This window comes from Coloeus monedula (genome assembly GCF_965178545.1).
Source record: "Coloeus monedula genome assembly, chromosome: 3".
Lineage (NCBI taxonomy): Eukaryota > Metazoa > Chordata > Aves > Passeriformes > Corvidae > Coloeus > Coloeus monedula.
Genome location: NC_138783.1, coordinates 95,276,728 through 95,294,350, shown reverse-complemented (window position 1 = coordinate 95,294,350; position 17,623 = coordinate 95,276,728). Strand labels below are relative to the sequence as shown.

General features: G+C 39.7%; 1 protein-coding gene across 1 annotated transcript in view; it reads right to left on the bottom strand.

Annotated features, from left to right (window-relative positions):
- Window positions 1-17,623, bottom strand: part of COL4A1 (collagen type IV alpha 1 chain) — a 120,669-nt gene that overhangs the window by 16,438 nt on the left and 86,608 nt on the right. Inside the window, exons 25-43 of the mRNA XM_082277676.1 lie at window positions 16,159-16,350; window positions 15,159-15,327; window positions 14,707-14,799; window positions 14,504-14,608; window positions 12,931-13,028; window positions 12,478-12,628; window positions 12,038-12,151; window positions 11,468-11,635; window positions 10,825-10,914; window positions 10,091-10,243; window positions 7,229-7,327; window positions 7,048-7,137; window positions 6,039-6,178; window positions 5,047-5,177; window positions 4,866-4,942; window positions 4,035-4,133; window positions 3,453-3,503; window positions 1,398-1,583; window positions 613-746 (exon numbers count right to left, since the gene is read on the bottom strand). Coding sequence (XP_082133802.1) covers window positions 613-746; window positions 1,398-1,583; window positions 3,453-3,503; window positions 4,035-4,133; window positions 4,866-4,942; window positions 5,047-5,177; window positions 6,039-6,178; window positions 7,048-7,137; window positions 7,229-7,327; window positions 10,091-10,243; window positions 10,825-10,914; window positions 11,468-11,635; window positions 12,038-12,151; window positions 12,478-12,628; window positions 12,931-13,028; window positions 14,504-14,608; window positions 14,707-14,799; window positions 15,159-15,327; window positions 16,159-16,350 — 2,340 coding nt within the window. The remainder of the gene's footprint in view (window positions 1-612; window positions 747-1,397; window positions 1,584-3,452; window positions 3,504-4,034; window positions 4,134-4,865; window positions 4,943-5,046; window positions 5,178-6,038; window positions 6,179-7,047; window positions 7,138-7,228; window positions 7,328-10,090; window positions 10,244-10,824; window positions 10,915-11,467; window positions 11,636-12,037; window positions 12,152-12,477; window positions 12,629-12,930; window positions 13,029-14,503; window positions 14,609-14,706; window positions 14,800-15,158; window positions 15,328-16,158; window positions 16,351-17,623) is intronic.

The window sequence follows — 17,623 nt, the reverse complement described above, 5'->3', positions numbered from 1 at the left end:
AGGCATACACTTTGAGAGAAAGAATATAGAAGACCAACTGTTGTGGGTGACTATCCTATTCAACTTCATTCTCGCTAGTATACCGAAGAGACTATTTTGGGCCAGGGAAAATGAATAATATATGACAAAAATGTATTAATAGTATTGCCTGTTTGTATTTCTAAATCAGCAGCTATATTTCATGACTGACAGTACTGAAACTGCACTTTATTTGAGAGCTTTCATAACAAAAGCAAACAGTTCAGGTATTTTCAGAAGGCAATTTATCGTGAAGTATGCAACCTTTAAAATTAACTACTAATGCATTTGCGGGATTTATGGCTGTGCTTCAGCCATCCCGTACCGTTAAAACACCGTAAATTATATTTTGGGTGTTGTATGTTACCACTCACTATCTGTAAATTTCTAATAAGTTCATTAGCTCACTGGGGCAGCCTTTCCAAGGAGAGCACTGAAATGCTTTCAGACTGACTTTACATCATCAGCAGTGAGTCCAAAGGCATTTTAAGCATAAAATATCATTATTTTGAACAAGAAATTCTATGATTAATATATCAATTAATTACAAGAACTAGCTTTCAGCAAATCTGGAGTGTACTGAAAGTAACTTACTGGCACTCCTTGGAAACCCGGATCACCTTTCATTCCCGGACCCCCAGGAGACCCTGGCCAGCCACTGCTCCCTTGCTCTCCTTTGGCCCCTTTCAGACCTGGAGGTCCTGGTGGCCCTATTGGACCTGGTAAACCTAAATACCAGAAGAAAAGAGTATTTAGTAGCAAAATTGGTTTACAGCAGTACCTGATGGAGGACAAGCAGGGTCTACAGATAGACAGAACAAAAATAATTGTTGTAATATTTCAAGAAAATAAGTAGAACAATCTGTTGAAGGGAGACTCCTCATCCAATCATCTTTCAGCCTGTGGCTGATTGAAAATAGAGGGAGTTTTCCAAATGTGCAGAACAAGCAGATAGTACATCCCCAGGCAGAAACATGCTAAAGATATTTTGTAGCTCTGCTCCACTTTCCTCCTTAGCCTCTAGCACAGGGCTACTGCCATGGAAAGGCCATGCTGGGCCATTTTTAAATACATTAACACTCCAGGACATAGGAACATACAGTCCCGGATGCCTCAAAACAGTAAATAAAGTCCACAGGGAAACATGGAAATGGGAGGCAACCTTCTCAACATTAGAAAGATTTCTGGACAAAGCCAACTGCCTGAGGACATAAAATCAGCCTGTTCTAGAACATAATGCCAAAACTGCCTATGAACAAGGCTTTTCTCTGACCTGCGGCAGGAGGACAAGCAAAGATACGCAATATTGATTGTATTATTAATCAATCAGGTGAGCCTCGATGAACAGCAATACACTAACACTAAAGACAGAGAATTACCTGGAAGACCAGGTTGGCCTTGGGGTCCTCTGTCTCCTTTAGGGCCTTCAATTGCACTTCCTGGTAGTCCAGGAAGACCTTGGTTCCCCTTAGGGCCTGGTGGACCTGCATATCCTGGTTCCCCTTTCAGGCCTGGGATCCCTGGACTTCCTGGAGATCCTGGAAAACCCACTTCGCCTTTTGCACCTAAGATTTGAAACGAACACAGAACATGATTAGAGAGAGGATCACAATCACTGAAACCTTCTGCCTTGTTATCCACTCATAGTAAGCTTTATTCTTTTTGAAAACACTGACCTTAACTTTACACATTTCTAAATGCAAAACTTCAGGAAAACTGTATTATTCTTCACATGATGATATAAAGTACGAGGAAAGTAGTTTGACTGACATACCTTTTCTTATCTTATCACTGGGCTATTTTTAGTCAGTCTTAAAATAGATTAACATCCAGCATCCCTCTATCACCCCTTACACTAAGACTATAAAGCCCCCAAACCCTTATTCCACAGCCATTATTATTGTCATAGTCAAGTAATGGATGTTGTGCTTGACTAAGCACAAACGGACTTGCTCCTGAGAAAAATTGAATACTTTTTTATTATTATCTAGATTTAGACCCACTGTACTTACTTTCAGGCTTGGACAAATAGTTAACAATTGCAATTCAATCTAATTTTGGATTGAGCAAAAGAATACAGACTAACTGGTATAAGTACAACACTAAGAGAAACATTTATAGAGAACACTATCCCTGGCTCTCTGCCTGAGCAGAACAAGGTTTTTAAGTCCTGAACTTGTTTCTTTGGAACTACAATGCATTTAGAACAGAAATTATGCAAGTGGACCACAGATTTAGTCTAGATCCAGATATTTTTAAATGAGCTAGATTGACAAAATGAGAGATGGGAAAGGTGAGAGAAGTGTTCTAATAATCTAGTACTCTACATGCCTACTGACCTATGATTTGAAAATTTGTTTAATTTATTAAGTTCTCTAACATTAGGGCATTCGCAGCAGTTAATGACTGTTAATTAGTCTTAGATGCTAAATAAAAGATATACTGAAATCCTGGTTTATCACTTCGGATTGTCCAGACAAGTGTCCTGTATTGATAGAATGAATGAGTGAGGTAGGGCATTGATATTTAAAGCTATGCAAGTTCTTCAAAACCTGCCACGTCACATTAATTTTGTGGATGGACTAGTTGAATTGTGTTTTCCAGATGGTTAAAATAGAAAATTCCTCAATTATACACAATTTCCTTTATCAACAGCAGTTGGTCATTTCTTCACTACTGTATCTATTGCAGCCTGGTGTCTAGGACATACTTATTTCATAAAGTGGAGCATGGTGCATTGCAGACACCTTGGACAAGCACTGACTCGAGCCAATCAAACCATTCTCACAGCAGTGTAGGGACACACTTTTCAAAGAACATAAGGGGACTTGAGTTGTCACAGTCATGTGGCTATACCCAAGCTATTAAGTCCTGAGCCCAGGTAATAAAAATTTTCAGTGAGATCTCACAAGGACTCTGCTATCTTTTGCATCTCTGCACCACGCTCCTGTGCATAGCTTAGACATGCTCTACTGAGCTATAGAAAATAACTATTTTAGCAATTAATACATCAGGGCTGCAAAACAGATTCAGGCAAAAATAATTACTGCAGTATCCTGGCCACAAAACTACTACCTATAGCTGCCTGGTGCACAGAACCTCACTAAATTTTGATTCTTGCAAAATTAGAGGAAAACAGAGATACTTGGGAGTCAAAAGTACAGCACACAAATACAGGAGTTATTTATATTACCTCATCACAGCACAGCTTGCAGTAAGTAAATTCCACACTATGAATAATTACCTATTTTAGGGTATATCTAACTCCAAGATGTTGCCACTGTAACAGAAATTAGTATTTGAACCTCTCAGAGCTTCTGCCTGCTCTGAGAAGGCATAGGATGTAAAAGAATTAAGTAGAAAGTATGTCTGCATTACAGAATTACAGTTACAGTGTATTGGGAAGGAGGTTTAAAATTGTTTAAGTGTTTCACCTTTATCTCCCTTTGCACCAGGAAACCCTGGAAGTCCTCTACCTGGAAGACCTGCAGTACAGAGACAGCAAAAAATTAGAAGCTGGGAAAGTACTTACATTTAACCATTACATTAAGTAATGAATAAAACTCTATTACACAAATACAAACTCCAAATAAATGGCTTATGCAAAAGTTCTTCGGGGCAGAGGCTGTTTTTGTTATGTACTGGTATTGTACTTAGCACAATGGGTCCTGTATGACTGAAAACCCTACCCTAAGAGAAGGCAAGGCTGCTCCACTATTTCACAGCTAAGTTGCAGGCTGAAATTAATTCCAAAACACAATTCTTTAAAATATTACCAGCTTTCTGAAAGAAATTCTTTCGAGATTAATCGATTTTCGAGATTGATTAAACACAGTTGCTCATCTAAATGATCAGCTTTACAATGCTGGATGATAGTAAGACACCAATACTGACTTTATTTTCTAAGGTTTCATCCAGAGGACTCAAAGCCAGTACACACCTCTACCAGCTACTCTTGTGTGGCCTGTCTTTGTGCATTTTCATACCACAGGAGCTGAAGATGACAGTCACAGTACCTTGTTCACCCTTTGCACCAGCTGCACCTGGAATCCCATCATAACCTGGTTCACCCTTCTGACCAATGGCACCAGCAGGACCCGGAAGACCAGGTTCACCTGAAAAATCATTGACATTTTCATTTTAGCTATGACTTTTTTTTCTCTCAAGAAAAGCTTTACTTTTTCTTTTGCTCCCACAGAGACCAAGCAGATATTGCATGATGATTTCAGTGTGACTTTTCGCTGAGTTTACTTCTGAATTAAACCAGTCTGAGACAGGGCCCAAGTATTAAAGATTTTGACACAGCTAATTATCATGAATCTCAGTGAGTTTAGAATGCAGAAACTCCAGCAAAGACTTGTGAACAGCACAGTCCATTGTCCTGTAAGATGATGTGTCCTGCAGCCAAAAAACTGAGAACAGAGGACTCCAAAATAGAAAATGTTGTTATATTCATAACAGCAATGGACTTACTCTCCTCCATACTCTATTTCCTCTTTAACATCTGTGTAATGATACTCATGTGGTGATTCAGGTTTGGGGATAAAAAACAGCTGAACACTTTTTAAATTAACTCAGAAACAACAGAAGTAATGGCTGTAAAGCAACCAGTCTTGTGGAAGGTGGTAAAACCTATTCCTCAAACAGTGCAAAAGAAGTATTAGCCCCCACTACACTGACTCAGATTTACCTGGGAAACAGCAATGTCTTTTTCTTATGAAATGAACAAATGCACTATGAAATATCTGAGCCAAAATTAATGTAGAATGCAACAGATTTTGTTTTAGCCACTGCCTGGAGATCAACATTATTTTAAGTGTCATTTGGTGGTTTGTATTTTTTTTTACCTGGTTCTCCTTTTAAACCTGGAATCCCACTTAAGCCTGGAAGTCCTTTTTCACCCTTCTCTCCATGGCGGCCAGGGCTTCCTAAAGAAAGGAAGAAGACATGTGTTTCCATGTGGGATATTTGATATCATTTTTACTTCGATTTTTCACTGCAGTTTCTGTTTTATAAAAGCTTAAACACTTGCCTGGAAATCCTGCCATGCCAGGGGATCCTTTGGGACCTGGGGCACCCGGCATTCCAGGAATTCCTGCACTACCCTTTTCACCCTTATCTCCAGATAAACCTGGACTACCTGTTCTTCCTGGTTCTCCCTAGAAGAAGCAGCACACATAAAATCCACACATTAATTCAGAAACAGTTTTTTCCGTATGCAGTGGTATATGTTACCCCTCTTATTTATATCTAACTTTTAAAGAATTCCATTTTTTTTCCACTCCTAAACAAAGTCATTTAGGATTAAATTTGGTGTTAAAATCCACTACCAGAGTTTTTAACTAAGCTAGCAATTGCTTAATACCTACATATGAAAATGAGCAGTTTTCTATGCATTTTTAGGATGGTTATACAAAGTCTTTTCAAAATTAGCCTCTTAACTTACTTATTACACTTCATCACCTTAGAAAAAGTCTTTGAGTCCTCAGTAAGTTTGCTACCAGATTAGCAAGTATTATTTTTACCACTTTTACTTATAAATTCATAACTGTCATTGTACAGCTAGGAAAAGGAATATGAAACAAATGAGAATCCCATTAGATGCTATTAAGAGATGAAATTAAACTTTACAGACAGTATTAATACAGTTCACTTTTCAGTAGTATCTGAGCACTGTCTAGTATCTTCATAAAAGTACAGTAACATTATTTCAGTGTGATTATTTGCACTGTTTGTAAAATGCCCTTTTCACATTATTGACTCAGTATTTTTAAAAGTTCTTCCCCTTCTCTACGTTTCTAGCACTGTGAATTAGTCTCTTCTGAACAGATGTAATAAGAACACTGGAGATACTGGCTCCATCAAACAGAATGCATCTAAACCTGTGCATATGAACACCTTCCAAGTTTCTCATAAGGCAGATATTAGCATAATAGAAAATATAACAAAACAGCTTAGAGGCCAACAGCATCTTTTCAAGCATTTGGCAGAGATAACCAAATCCTTAGGGGTATAAATACCTTCTCACCAGGAGACCCTGGAAAGCCAATTCCAGGAAAACCTGGTGCTCCTTTGTCTCCTTTTTCACCTTTTTGCCCAGGGAACCCTGGTGTGCCTGGTGAACCTGGTACTCCAGGAAGACCCTTTTCTCCAGGTGTTCCTGGTAAGGGAAAGGGAAAAATGGGTGTATCAGAACCAGTGGTACCCTAGCAGTGTTGACAATGATTTTTCACCATTGCCTTAGCTATTCAGAGCTATAAAAGTAAGTAAACTATCTTTTGAGATTCACTCTCTAAATGGGACTTTTTGTGGCATGATAAAGTCTACTCATAAGAGATGGTCAAAATCTTGGATTCAGAGTAAACAGAGATCTTGTTAAAGATATGAACTGAATAAAATTTTATTTGAATAATTTCTAATAGTACTACAGTGACAAAGTGACTCTTCTGCAGCATATTTTTCCTGTCCTCATTTACCATTTGAGACTTTCATGTTTGATTTCCTAAATATGCTAGACACAAGGCCATCCCAACGGAGACAGTTTCCATGTTGAGTTACAGGTTCTTCTCCATTTTATTCTTTACCAGTCCTTTCCACAACACTACTATTCCCAGACCCCTACAGTTCATAATTGACATGCAGTACACAGCAACTCACCAAACCTTTTAAAAGAGGGAAAATACACAAGAAGCTTAATGCAGTTCACAGACTATCAGAGACATACAAACAGGTGCCACTCAAAAAACTGCCTGCCTGAAACAAATACAGAAAACCTAACCATCCAGCTATTTGCACTTTGAACCTAGAAACTTAGGAAACCATCCTATTATTTGTATATCACAATAGGATTGAAAAGCAATGTCCCAAAAGCCTTACATTCCGTTGCTGCAAATAGTGCAATCGTTTAGCAATTGTGCAATTGTAGATCTGTTTAGCAGATCTACACCCACAAATAATCCATACAGGTCCTTCCAAATGATCTATATTAACTTGAGGAAAAAATAAGAAGAAATTCCTAGCAATCAGTACCTGGCAAACCCATTTCACCAACTGATCCTTTTTGTCCTGGAACTCCTGGATCCCCTGGGTATCCTGGGGGGCCCTGATCACCTTTTGGTCCTATGGACAACAGAGAAATTAGGAGTCCCATGCATTAATACAGTTTAAAATACCTGACAAACAGTCTGTCTGCTGTTAGCTTCAGACATACCTGGTTGTCCTGGAGTACCAGGTTCACCATCCCTCCCTGGAATTCCTGGTTCTCCATAATCCCCACGTAGCCCTTTTTCTCCTGTTGCTCCATGGTCCCCTGGACACCAAAAAGACAAACATAGTGAGATCAGTTTTATCACAGTTTACTGTAATTACATATAATAATCCTTCTAGTTAATTTTTGATCACTGCTGCTTCTCTCTGCTGAACAAGGAAATGGATGAGTAAAACACAACTCTCCAATCATTAAACCGAGGAAAGGCTAAAAACTATCACAATTTTATGGGCGTCTGTGCAAATTACAAAGCAAGTGTATCTGCAATTTATATCTATAAAAGAAATTGGAATTAATGTGTGTTTGAGTTACATTAATGAGTTATTTGAGAAATGGCAGACAAAATTAGGTGTTAACAGAAACTACTGATTTGACTGTTCAGCTAACTAAAAAGTCACATGTGGGCAACTAGTAAGCAGCCAGAAATTGGATGCTTTCTCTGTTCCATTCAATCTTTAAGCACCTTCACAAGGCTTGATCTCTTACTCTGTACTGTGCCTCTTCTCCAACTTTATGTCCATGCTTTTTGGTCATAAACAATTCTGTCAGTGTTGCACAGAGCTTCAGGACAACAGGTTACTGAAGACAACTCACTGAAGGTTTTTAAGTAAGCAGCTTTTATTAAAAACATCTCAAGATGTCCAAACCCAAACTTTTCCGTCAGGCATCACTGATAATATGACAAAAATTCTGTGTCTTCTCTGCACAGTTTGTATTTCAGAAGCTTTTAAAAACATTACTGTGATATTCATGTCTAGAGGAATGAAGGCAGCCAAAAGATCAGCAAAGTTATGGAGTATAACTAACTAAGTTATTTTTCTCTGCTGGTAATAAGGTTGAAGAGGATGAGATAAGAGCAGAAAGTTGCAGGCTGGAATCTGTTTGGAACCTACTCCAGGCTGTGTGAGCCAGGCCAATCTTTAGACTGTATGTGGTCAGGAAAAGGTAGAGCATAGAAGCTTGCAAGCATGCATTATTAGCACTGGAGAGATTAGTAAATTAGAAACCAAAGTAATTAATCATTTGAATTTCTCAGCAAAGGTTTCTTTATTTGCATGTAACCAGTGTGCCTAATTTAGATTTCTAGAAATAAAATAAAATTAATCATCCTACATGCCAGTAGTAGATAAGGAAATAGTGAAAACCACAACCTATGTGGTTTTAAGACTTTACAAACCACAAGATCAGAAACAAACGAGAAGAAACAATCTAGATGAAATCTTTATAGGCTGGGAGCTTCATTAAAAGTACTTTCAGAAGCTGCATCTCAGCTGAAGGGTAGATGTACTCCATACTTGCTCATGCCCTCCCCTGCAGTCCCTGGTTGCCCAAGCTGCAAGGCACTACTTACCCACATGCCCAGGTTTCTCTGAGACCCAACCAGAACACGTGAGCCCAGATCTCCTTCTAATAATTAGCCAGGACATGGAGAAAAGAGGTAGCTAAGACTGGGATACTCTCCTGTTTCCACAGTTCAAATACAACATAGTATAGTTATTAGTGATTCACTGTCAAACTGGAGAGGAGTCTGCCCTGGAATACACTGATGAAATGTACAGATGTCACCCAAAAGGAAAGGCTCAAAAAGAGGACAGGATTAGACTACAGAAGGATTTTAAAGAGTTCAAGTAAAGCTTGAAACTCATCACAGTGAAAATCAAAAGTGTGGTACACCATATGTGTGATAAGGAGAAGTCAAAAAGATGCATACAAAATTAAAAATTATTACACAGGCAGTAGTCCAGAGCTAAGGGACTAAGAATTACAGCTAATCACAAACTCAGTCAGCTGTTGTTTCAAGAAAGCGAAGTTTTATTCTAGCCTGACCTGAGCTGAAGTACTTTGCTTGTTTCAGCAATGTGCACTCTAACAAGGATGAGCCAAATTGGGAAGAAATCAGAAAGTGTAAAAAGAACAGTAATTGTTTCAGAAAACATGATATATTATTAAAGCCTGACAGATTTGATTGAGAAAAAAATGAAAGACTACATGATCTCAGTAGCTCCCTTCTAAGCTCCACACTTCTACACTATTTTAACTAAAAAAGGTTACTATTTATTAAAAACGCGTATGGTTTTTTTTAATAAAAAGTAAATTATGATAAGAAGAAGAAATATTAAAAATATGCAGAATATACACAATTTTTTCTTTTAAAAGAAATGAAGGAGAGAAAATTATTTCTAACAACTAATTTATCAACTAGCAATAAGAATAAAAATCCAATAAGAATGCATGATCTAAAAAAGCTAACAAATCTATAGCCATGAAGTTTCTAAACAGAAAACTGATTGCCTTTCCCCTGCATACTACCAGATGTTTATAAATTTATATAAGTTGATCTCTTGGTATCAGTGGCATAAATGCATTTCTTTTCTGAATTTTCTTCAGGTCACAAAGAAACACATGTCAAAAAAGGCTGCTCACTTTTTTTCTTACACTATCAGTTGATCTTCATGGCCACTACTACATGTTTTACATGAAAGACAGCTTTTCCCTTCTGGAAAGCTCTATTCTTACTTCTAAAACTTCTTTTCAGAGAGTCTTCTGATTAAAGAGGCAAAATCAATTAAAAAAGGACAAATTGAACCTCTTCTATTCAACCGAAACCCTATTGCTCTGTGATTAATCTTTGTTTCTATAGAGTTGAAAAACACTAGGAAAATATCTACATTTGCTGTGTGAAATTCTTTAATCTTATTTTAAAAACTGTTGCCTAAAACTAACACGAAACTGAATTCAAAGTACTGCTGCTTGGTAGTATATGAGTGTTAATTACACTTACTCACAGTTAGAAACTAAAGTTACCTTTTTCTCCTTGATCTCCCTTCTGGCCTTTGAGGCTAACCATGTCCATGTTGTCTATTGTTCCAGGTTTTCCTGGGAGACCAGCTTCACCTTTATCTCCCTTAACACCAGGATCACCCTGTGGTCCAATTACACCTTTGAAACCTTGGCTACCTATAAAGAGACAGCACTGAATGTTACAGGGGCATATAAAACTTTGCAAAAATATTTAGTAGACAACAACAAATTAAACTGGCTATTTATTCAGATTTTTAGCACCAAATACCATGTTCTGGAACAGCTCCTATGAAGTGGTTTTTTTTATACTTCACAATAGCTCTGTCAAAAAGTTGACATATTTTTCCACTTCACAGCCATTAATTTTAGACTCTTGAAACAATAAAGACAGGAGTTTGGCAGTAATACAGAGCATTATCTGAGGCTCTTAATTAAGACCTTCCTGCTGGCTTTTAATAATTTCAAATATTGTATTATTCTTGGAGTAATACCTATAGCAGCCCCACACCTAGCAAACCCTTATGTTGTTGAAGAATGGATCAAAAATCATGCCTTGAAGCCCAAATACGACTGCTCCTAGGATATGGCCTGGTACAGTGTTTCTAACTCAGAGAGAAGTTACTTGACATAAACTATTCCTTAGGTCAAGTATAATCCTTATATTTGGTTATTTCCCGACTTCTGTTGGGAAAAAGGTGGGTTTTACAATTTTTATTTTGAGAAAATCACTCTCTTACCTTTTTCACCAGGTAACCCTCGATCTCCAGCTGGTCCAGGAATTCCTGGCAATCCAGGAGCTCCCATAACTCCCATTTCTCCTTTGGGTCCTGAAGCCAAAGGAGAAGAGTGAATGAAAAAAATTAAGCAGGAAGTGTAAAGAAGTACAAGAAACAGAATTATTTACTGCCTATCATATTAGGAATTGCATTACTTAAGGAAAAATGGGACAAAGAAGATGATTAAACAAAAACAGCCCAATAGAAAAAACAACAGTAAAAACAGTATTATGAAAACCAGAGAAAAACAGTTTGTAACGGGTTTTTGACAAATTCTTAAAACTTCCTATTACAGCAAACAATGTTGTCATTAACAAAGGCATTATTAAAACCATACTCTGTAACTAAAACTGTGCAGAATAATCTCCTTTCATTATTACAGGAAAAAGGCAGTTCCTTCAAACTGCTGGATTTGATCCATGCCAGGACTTCAGCAGCAGTTCAGTTACATGTGCACAGAGCTGCTTTACTGATGTCAGTCCATGTGTTTCCCCAAGCTTGGGCTCTCTGATGGATCAATTCCTAAATGAATGTAAGAGTATGCTACCACAACTCAATAAAACAGCTGTCAAAGATGCTGGTTTCTGAGGGACAGGGTGTTTACCTGCTGATCCTTTCAGTCCAACAGCCCCCTGTGGACCTGGCAGGCCAGGTAACCCCACAGAGCCCGGGACTCCTGGCTGGCCCTGGCTACCTTTTTCCCCTTTCGGTCCTGGCATATCTAGACCTGGGACACCAGGGAAGCCCCTTTCTCCTTTTACTCCAGGAAACCCTAGGAAAAACAGAAGATACAGGATTAGTCCTTAACAAAGAACAAGGAACAACATCAATAAGCATATCTAATCATGTCCACCTGTGATTCACAAATTACATGGCATGGAGGATGAAGACTCAAAGGCAGACAGCAGAACCAGTCCTTATTTCCTAGGAGAGGCTTTGAACCTGTATCTATTACCCATCAATGACCCAAGGAGACCAATCCAAACACCAGCATCCTCTTAGGAGGCCCACCCTGCATTCTGGACCACATGGAGGAGGCCCACTGGCATGTCCCCCCATTCACCCCCACCAACCTCATAATGCAGAAAGGTCTCAAGCAACACTTTTACCACTGTTATCCACTTATGTAAAAATTCTGCTCCTAAGCACCATCATGGGAGTATTCTCCTCTCACCTGGTGGTCCCTGGGGTCCTGGCTGCCCAGCAGGTCCTGGCAATCCTGGAGGGCCCAGCCCCGGTGCGCCTGGAGGGCCCTGCAAGCCTTGGAGACCTGGGAGACCAGGATCACCTGCAGGGAGACAAGAGAAATATAGACCAAGCATTCTCTGATGCTTGCTTGCTGAAGATGCAAGACAAGGTGTTCTGGAAGCACGTGGCCAACAGGACCTCATTCAGCCTCCAATACCTCCAAGCCTGGGCTTGGAGGAAGGGCTGCTCTTTGCTGCTAACATTTGCTACTGGTGGATGGTAGGAAAAAATGAGAAGGAAAAAGGGCAATTCCCTGAGATATCAGTAGGATATTTCAGTGATGAATAAACTTTTTGCTGCATCTAGTGGAGAGTGACTTTAAAAAGAAATACAAACAACAAAAGTGTATTTTTCCAGTGATGTTACCTCTGAATCCTTGCTGTCCAGGTATGCCCGGAAAGCCTTGCTCACCACGTAAGCCAGGCAGTCCTGGATTTCCCTTTTCTCCAGGGATGCCAGCTGGGCCAGGGGGTCCTGGCAATCCCTTAGGGCCAGGGAGGCCTACACCAGGTTCACCCTAGCCAAAGAAACACAATAGATTAGGAATCAACACATCAAAACCAGTATATAATTTGCTAAATTTATTTAAATCATGCAGTATAGGGCTAATGTATAGACCTCTATACATGACTTCAGGAGAGACTTGTAAGCCCTTTAGTGTTAATGTCAAGTATTTATCCATCTATTCTGTCCCCTTGTGTGCAGAGTGGGAAACATAAAATGAAAGAGAATTTGGCCAACTTTTCGTGCACTTTTCTTTGCACACATTCCTGTTAACATGGCGAGTCACAGATAACACTATCAGCAGCTGACATCTACCTTTTGGCCTTGTAAACCTGGAACTCCTGGCAAACCATCCAGACCAGGGGTTCCTGGAGTTCCTGGCAGACCAGGTGAGCCAGGCTGACCTTGGAAACCTATAAAACAAAACAAAACATTTCTCACATCATTACTGTCTCTCTCTGAAAGTGACCTCTGCTGTTTCTTCAGGCCTCTAACTGAACTATTCACAGGGATGTGTTAAAAAAGATCTGTGTAGTCAAACTCCTAGGGATGCCAGTACTCAAATGTCCCAATAAGGATTCAAATGCTGATGTTTTTGTGGCAGTTGGCTTCTGATGAGAAACAACCACTCAGAAGAAATAAATGCTGAGTGTCTCCTCTTAAATAAATAGCCGTGTGGGTTCATCTCCCATCTCCCTTGTGAGAAACAGCCTTCAAAACTGGGTTCCCAAAGTTTTCTTCAGAAAAATGCAACTTAATGTGTGGGACATCAGACTGAGGGATGCACAGTCTGTGAATCAACACCTTCTGTGCAATACAGACCTTGTGACATGTTCTACATGTCCCACTGTGGGTTGCATACAGAAGGTTTCTATCCCACACCTAGCCCATGAACTGCACCTTGGGAATGCAGGAAGGAATACCTACAACATTCTGCAAACCCAGAACAACTTCAACAAAGATTACACTCACTCAACACCAGCACACGCACAACAAATTCAGACGAAGCAGGCAGAAATCCAGCTTTTAGGCTAAGACCCAGAATGTCATTGGGCAGAGCTGAGTTCATGGAACGGTCCTTTAAAGAAATATATTTAATGTGTCATTCCTTTCTTCTGGCATCGAAGTGCAAACAGCAATTCTTTTCCAGATACAATGGGCCTTTTCTGTTCAGGTCCCAATGCAGTCTCAGAGGAACCAGACATGGTTACAGAGAAAAATATGCCCTTTCTCCTTATTAAATTTCTGACCCTCCCAGTTCATTGGTGTGTGGAATCATAAGAAATAATAATGAAGACACACAAGAATTTTGGTGATTGAGGTGGCTGCTGAAAGTTCAGTCACCTAGTTCTGAATGAGCAGCAGCACATCCTCAAAAAATCTTAAACTATAATATGAACATTTAGTCTCCCTCTAAGCTACTTGCATACCCTTACAATGGTCATGGAGGTAAGACTACACTTATGTTGAGTAAGCTGGAGTTCTAACCAAACCACTCTCAGCTGTCTGGGACCCAGCAGAGCTGTAAGCTCTGGCCCAAAACAGTTGTAGTTACATCAGCATATTATTTTGACCAATTACACACAGTGTTTTTGATCTCCCAGAAGGGTCATCTCATCTCAGCAACTTCAGTTGCTGCAATGTAAGATGCTGTACTGTATCACTTTCTATTCTGGCAGTAGCTGTGACATTGTCTGTAGCTGCACCACTGCACTACACAAAGCAAGTGTGCATCGAAAGAATGCTCACTGTGGTGCTGGTTGACTTTTGCAAGGGAGCTTCCTCAGCTGCACCTCACAAATCCCATGCAGCTATGGCTGGATGACAGTGCAGGCCTCCATCCACACTACAGTACACCAGCTCTGTTAGATGGATAGCTTTATCTTACCTTTGGGACCAGGAGGTCCAGGGAACCCTATACCTGGCTGCCCGACAGCACCTTTTTCTCCTGGTAGGCCAGGTCTACCTGGAAGCCCAGGATTCCCTTTGTCACCTTTGCAAATGAAAACAAGACAAATGTTAATACAAAGGCTAACTTCCAGGGAACAGAACCATTTTAATAATCAGCCAAAGATTAACAAACTGCTGTACCTTGGGGTCCAGGGAAACCAGGTGGCCCAGGAAGGCCATCTGCCCCAGGAGGTCCAGGGAGAGATATAGTTCGTCCTGCTTCACCCTTTGCTCCTGTAAATGTAAAGTTATATTAGAGTACAGGAACAGATGAAATAAAACAAGGGAGTTCTACCTTGACAGCATTATTAGTTCATCCATACCATTACAAGAGACCTGTTCCGAAGTTTTTTTGGTAGAAGATTCATAGAAAACTAGGACGACCCTAAATATCCCATTTTGCCTAGCAAATTCTTCAAGAGAACTGCCCTCAAAAATTTGTAATTATACTGCTGAAAGCAAACACTGATTTAAATTAGAAAGTCTTTTTATTTCAGGCTTAAATTATGATGATCCTCTAGGATGTACCACTTAAAGGGCACAAATTTTAAAATCTTTTTTTGTTTTTTTTTTTAAGCACATTATAGCATTACCTGGAAGTCCTGGTAAACCTGGGGTTCCAGCAAAGCCTCTGTCTCCTTTTTCACCAGGTAATCCTGCAGTACCTATCCCAGGTGGGCCAGGAAAACCTCTTTCACCACGCACTCCAGGGAATCCAGGCTGGCCAGGGGGACCACGTTCTCCTTTCAAGCCAGCTGTACCCTAATTTTTGGAAAGTGTAAGTGTACTTCTTGCCTAGCTGGCAAGACAGAACACATCATCTTCCGAATACTTTGTAACTGGGATTTAGCACAGGTGCCTGTAATGTTGAAAAAAGTGGATTTTTTCTACTGGGCTCAATGGAAACAGAACTAGGTTCCATGTGGAATAGCACATGGAAATCACATCTAGCAATGCAGCTAACTGGAACACGTAGTCCATGTTTCCAGTAGTGGATCTGGGAGCAGATGTGAGCTCCACTTTCAGCTCCATATCGTCATACATCAGCTGAACTCTATCAGTGCAAGATTTTGAAGTACTCATTTCTACAAGAAGAGAAATATGCTACAACGGACTTGAATCTTGTATTAACAATTTCTACTTGGATAACTGAATTCAAATATCAGCTAAATCGTTCACACCAGTTCTCACTATCTGTGAGAAAGGCAGAAAGGAATAAAACTACTGTCCATGTCCAAACCTTTTCTCTATGGTCCTGACAGTAACAAGCCATGCTGAATGCATTTGGATCAGATCACTTATTTGCATGACATGCAAAAAGAAATGGTCAAAATCTAGCTCTGAAATAGTCTGTTGTTGAAGAACTGTCTTCCTCATTATTTCCAGTGAAAATGGAATCTTCTTCTGAGGAAGAATGTACTCCTCAAGGTAAGTAATAGATGTGGAAAAATGAATGAGGCAAATATACATAAAGCATGTATAGGGCACAAAAGCATGTGAATTCTGATCTGAAAGACAGAATGTACAGCACAGCAAGTAAACATAAATAAACACACAGTAGGACAATACGTAAACATAAAGAAACAATCATACCGCAGCTCCTTTTGGACCCTGGGGACCTGGAAATCCATCTTTTCCTGGTCTTCCTTCTCTTCCAGGAATACCTGGTTGTCCTGGGAAACCAGGATCTCCCTTTTCCCCTTTCAGGATAGAATCATAAGTAAAATCTCCAGGTTCTCCTTTTGCCCCAGGGCTGCCCATAAGTCCTGGAGCACCGGGGGGGCCCTGAAATTTTATAAATTCAGATGTCATCAGTTGCCCTACAAACCCTTCAACTGATACAAAAGAAAACAAACCTCCAAAAACTGAAGTGTAGACCCAAATCAAGGGAACCACCAAGTTTTTGGCTGAGGAGGTCAAATGAGAATATTTTCCAAGACACAGAAGTCTTGGAAGCAGAAAGCTTCTCCCTGGGTAGTTTATTAATGACATTCAGTGGATGTGAATACATGTGTTCTCTCATTATTAATATTTATTGATTTTGAACAGCGGACACAGTCAGCTGGTAATAGCAAAACACTATGCACAGGCTCAGAAAATAGTTTTGTAACCTCTTCTGGACAGAAATCATCTACCTAATGGTATACCTACAGGATTTCCAGAATTTCAATTTTTCCCTACATATTTTCTAGGACTTGAATGAACTTTTCTTATGGAAACAGTCTCTATAATTTCTGGTGAATCAGAGCTGCTCACTAGGGTAGTGAAACACAAACTTCATGGGCAATGTCCACTACGTACAGCCCATGTGTGCCCTCCACTTCAGCCTGAACCAGAACATGGTCACTGGTAATCTTTTCATTAGCATTGGAGTGTTCTGAATCACACTCTGATGTTCTGGCATGGCTGTAGACAATGTCAGCTTGCAAGGCTGGCCTCTATGTAGCTTTTCCAAGTTAAATTATATGCTGGATCACCACCTAGCTGAACTTTGAGGAGCAAAACAAGCTTAAAAGCACTCAGAACAGCAGCCAGTCCTTGTCTGATTAATGACATGAACAGAACTTACGAGGCAATAAAAGTAAAATATAAAGGTGTGGCAAAATATGTGCCAAGAACAAATGTCAGACAACAAAAAAGCTTAAATACATTAGAATGTCTTCCATTTTTTTCCCACTGTTTATTTCATGGATCCCATTGATATTATAGTACATTCGGTCACTAGGTAATGCAATTTATTGTGGTGGCAATGGATAAAGGATTCATCTTAGCGAACTTTCATTGGCCGAATTCAGGAATCAAGGCTTTATTTATACTTCAGGGAGAGAAACAGATTCCTTGAGTAATGAATTCATACAAGTGGGGTTTTTTTTACTTCTGAAGGTACCTCCCTCTCACCACTGGTGATAGAGGGAGCTCGCATAACTCCAGTGTGTGATAAACGTGAATGTCACTGAGAAGTTATGTTGTCAGAAAGGATCAGCTGTAAGGAAACAGCTTTGGGGAGAAGGGGTCTGGGAAGACTCAGTCTATTCACACTAGGAATGGTGTTAAAACC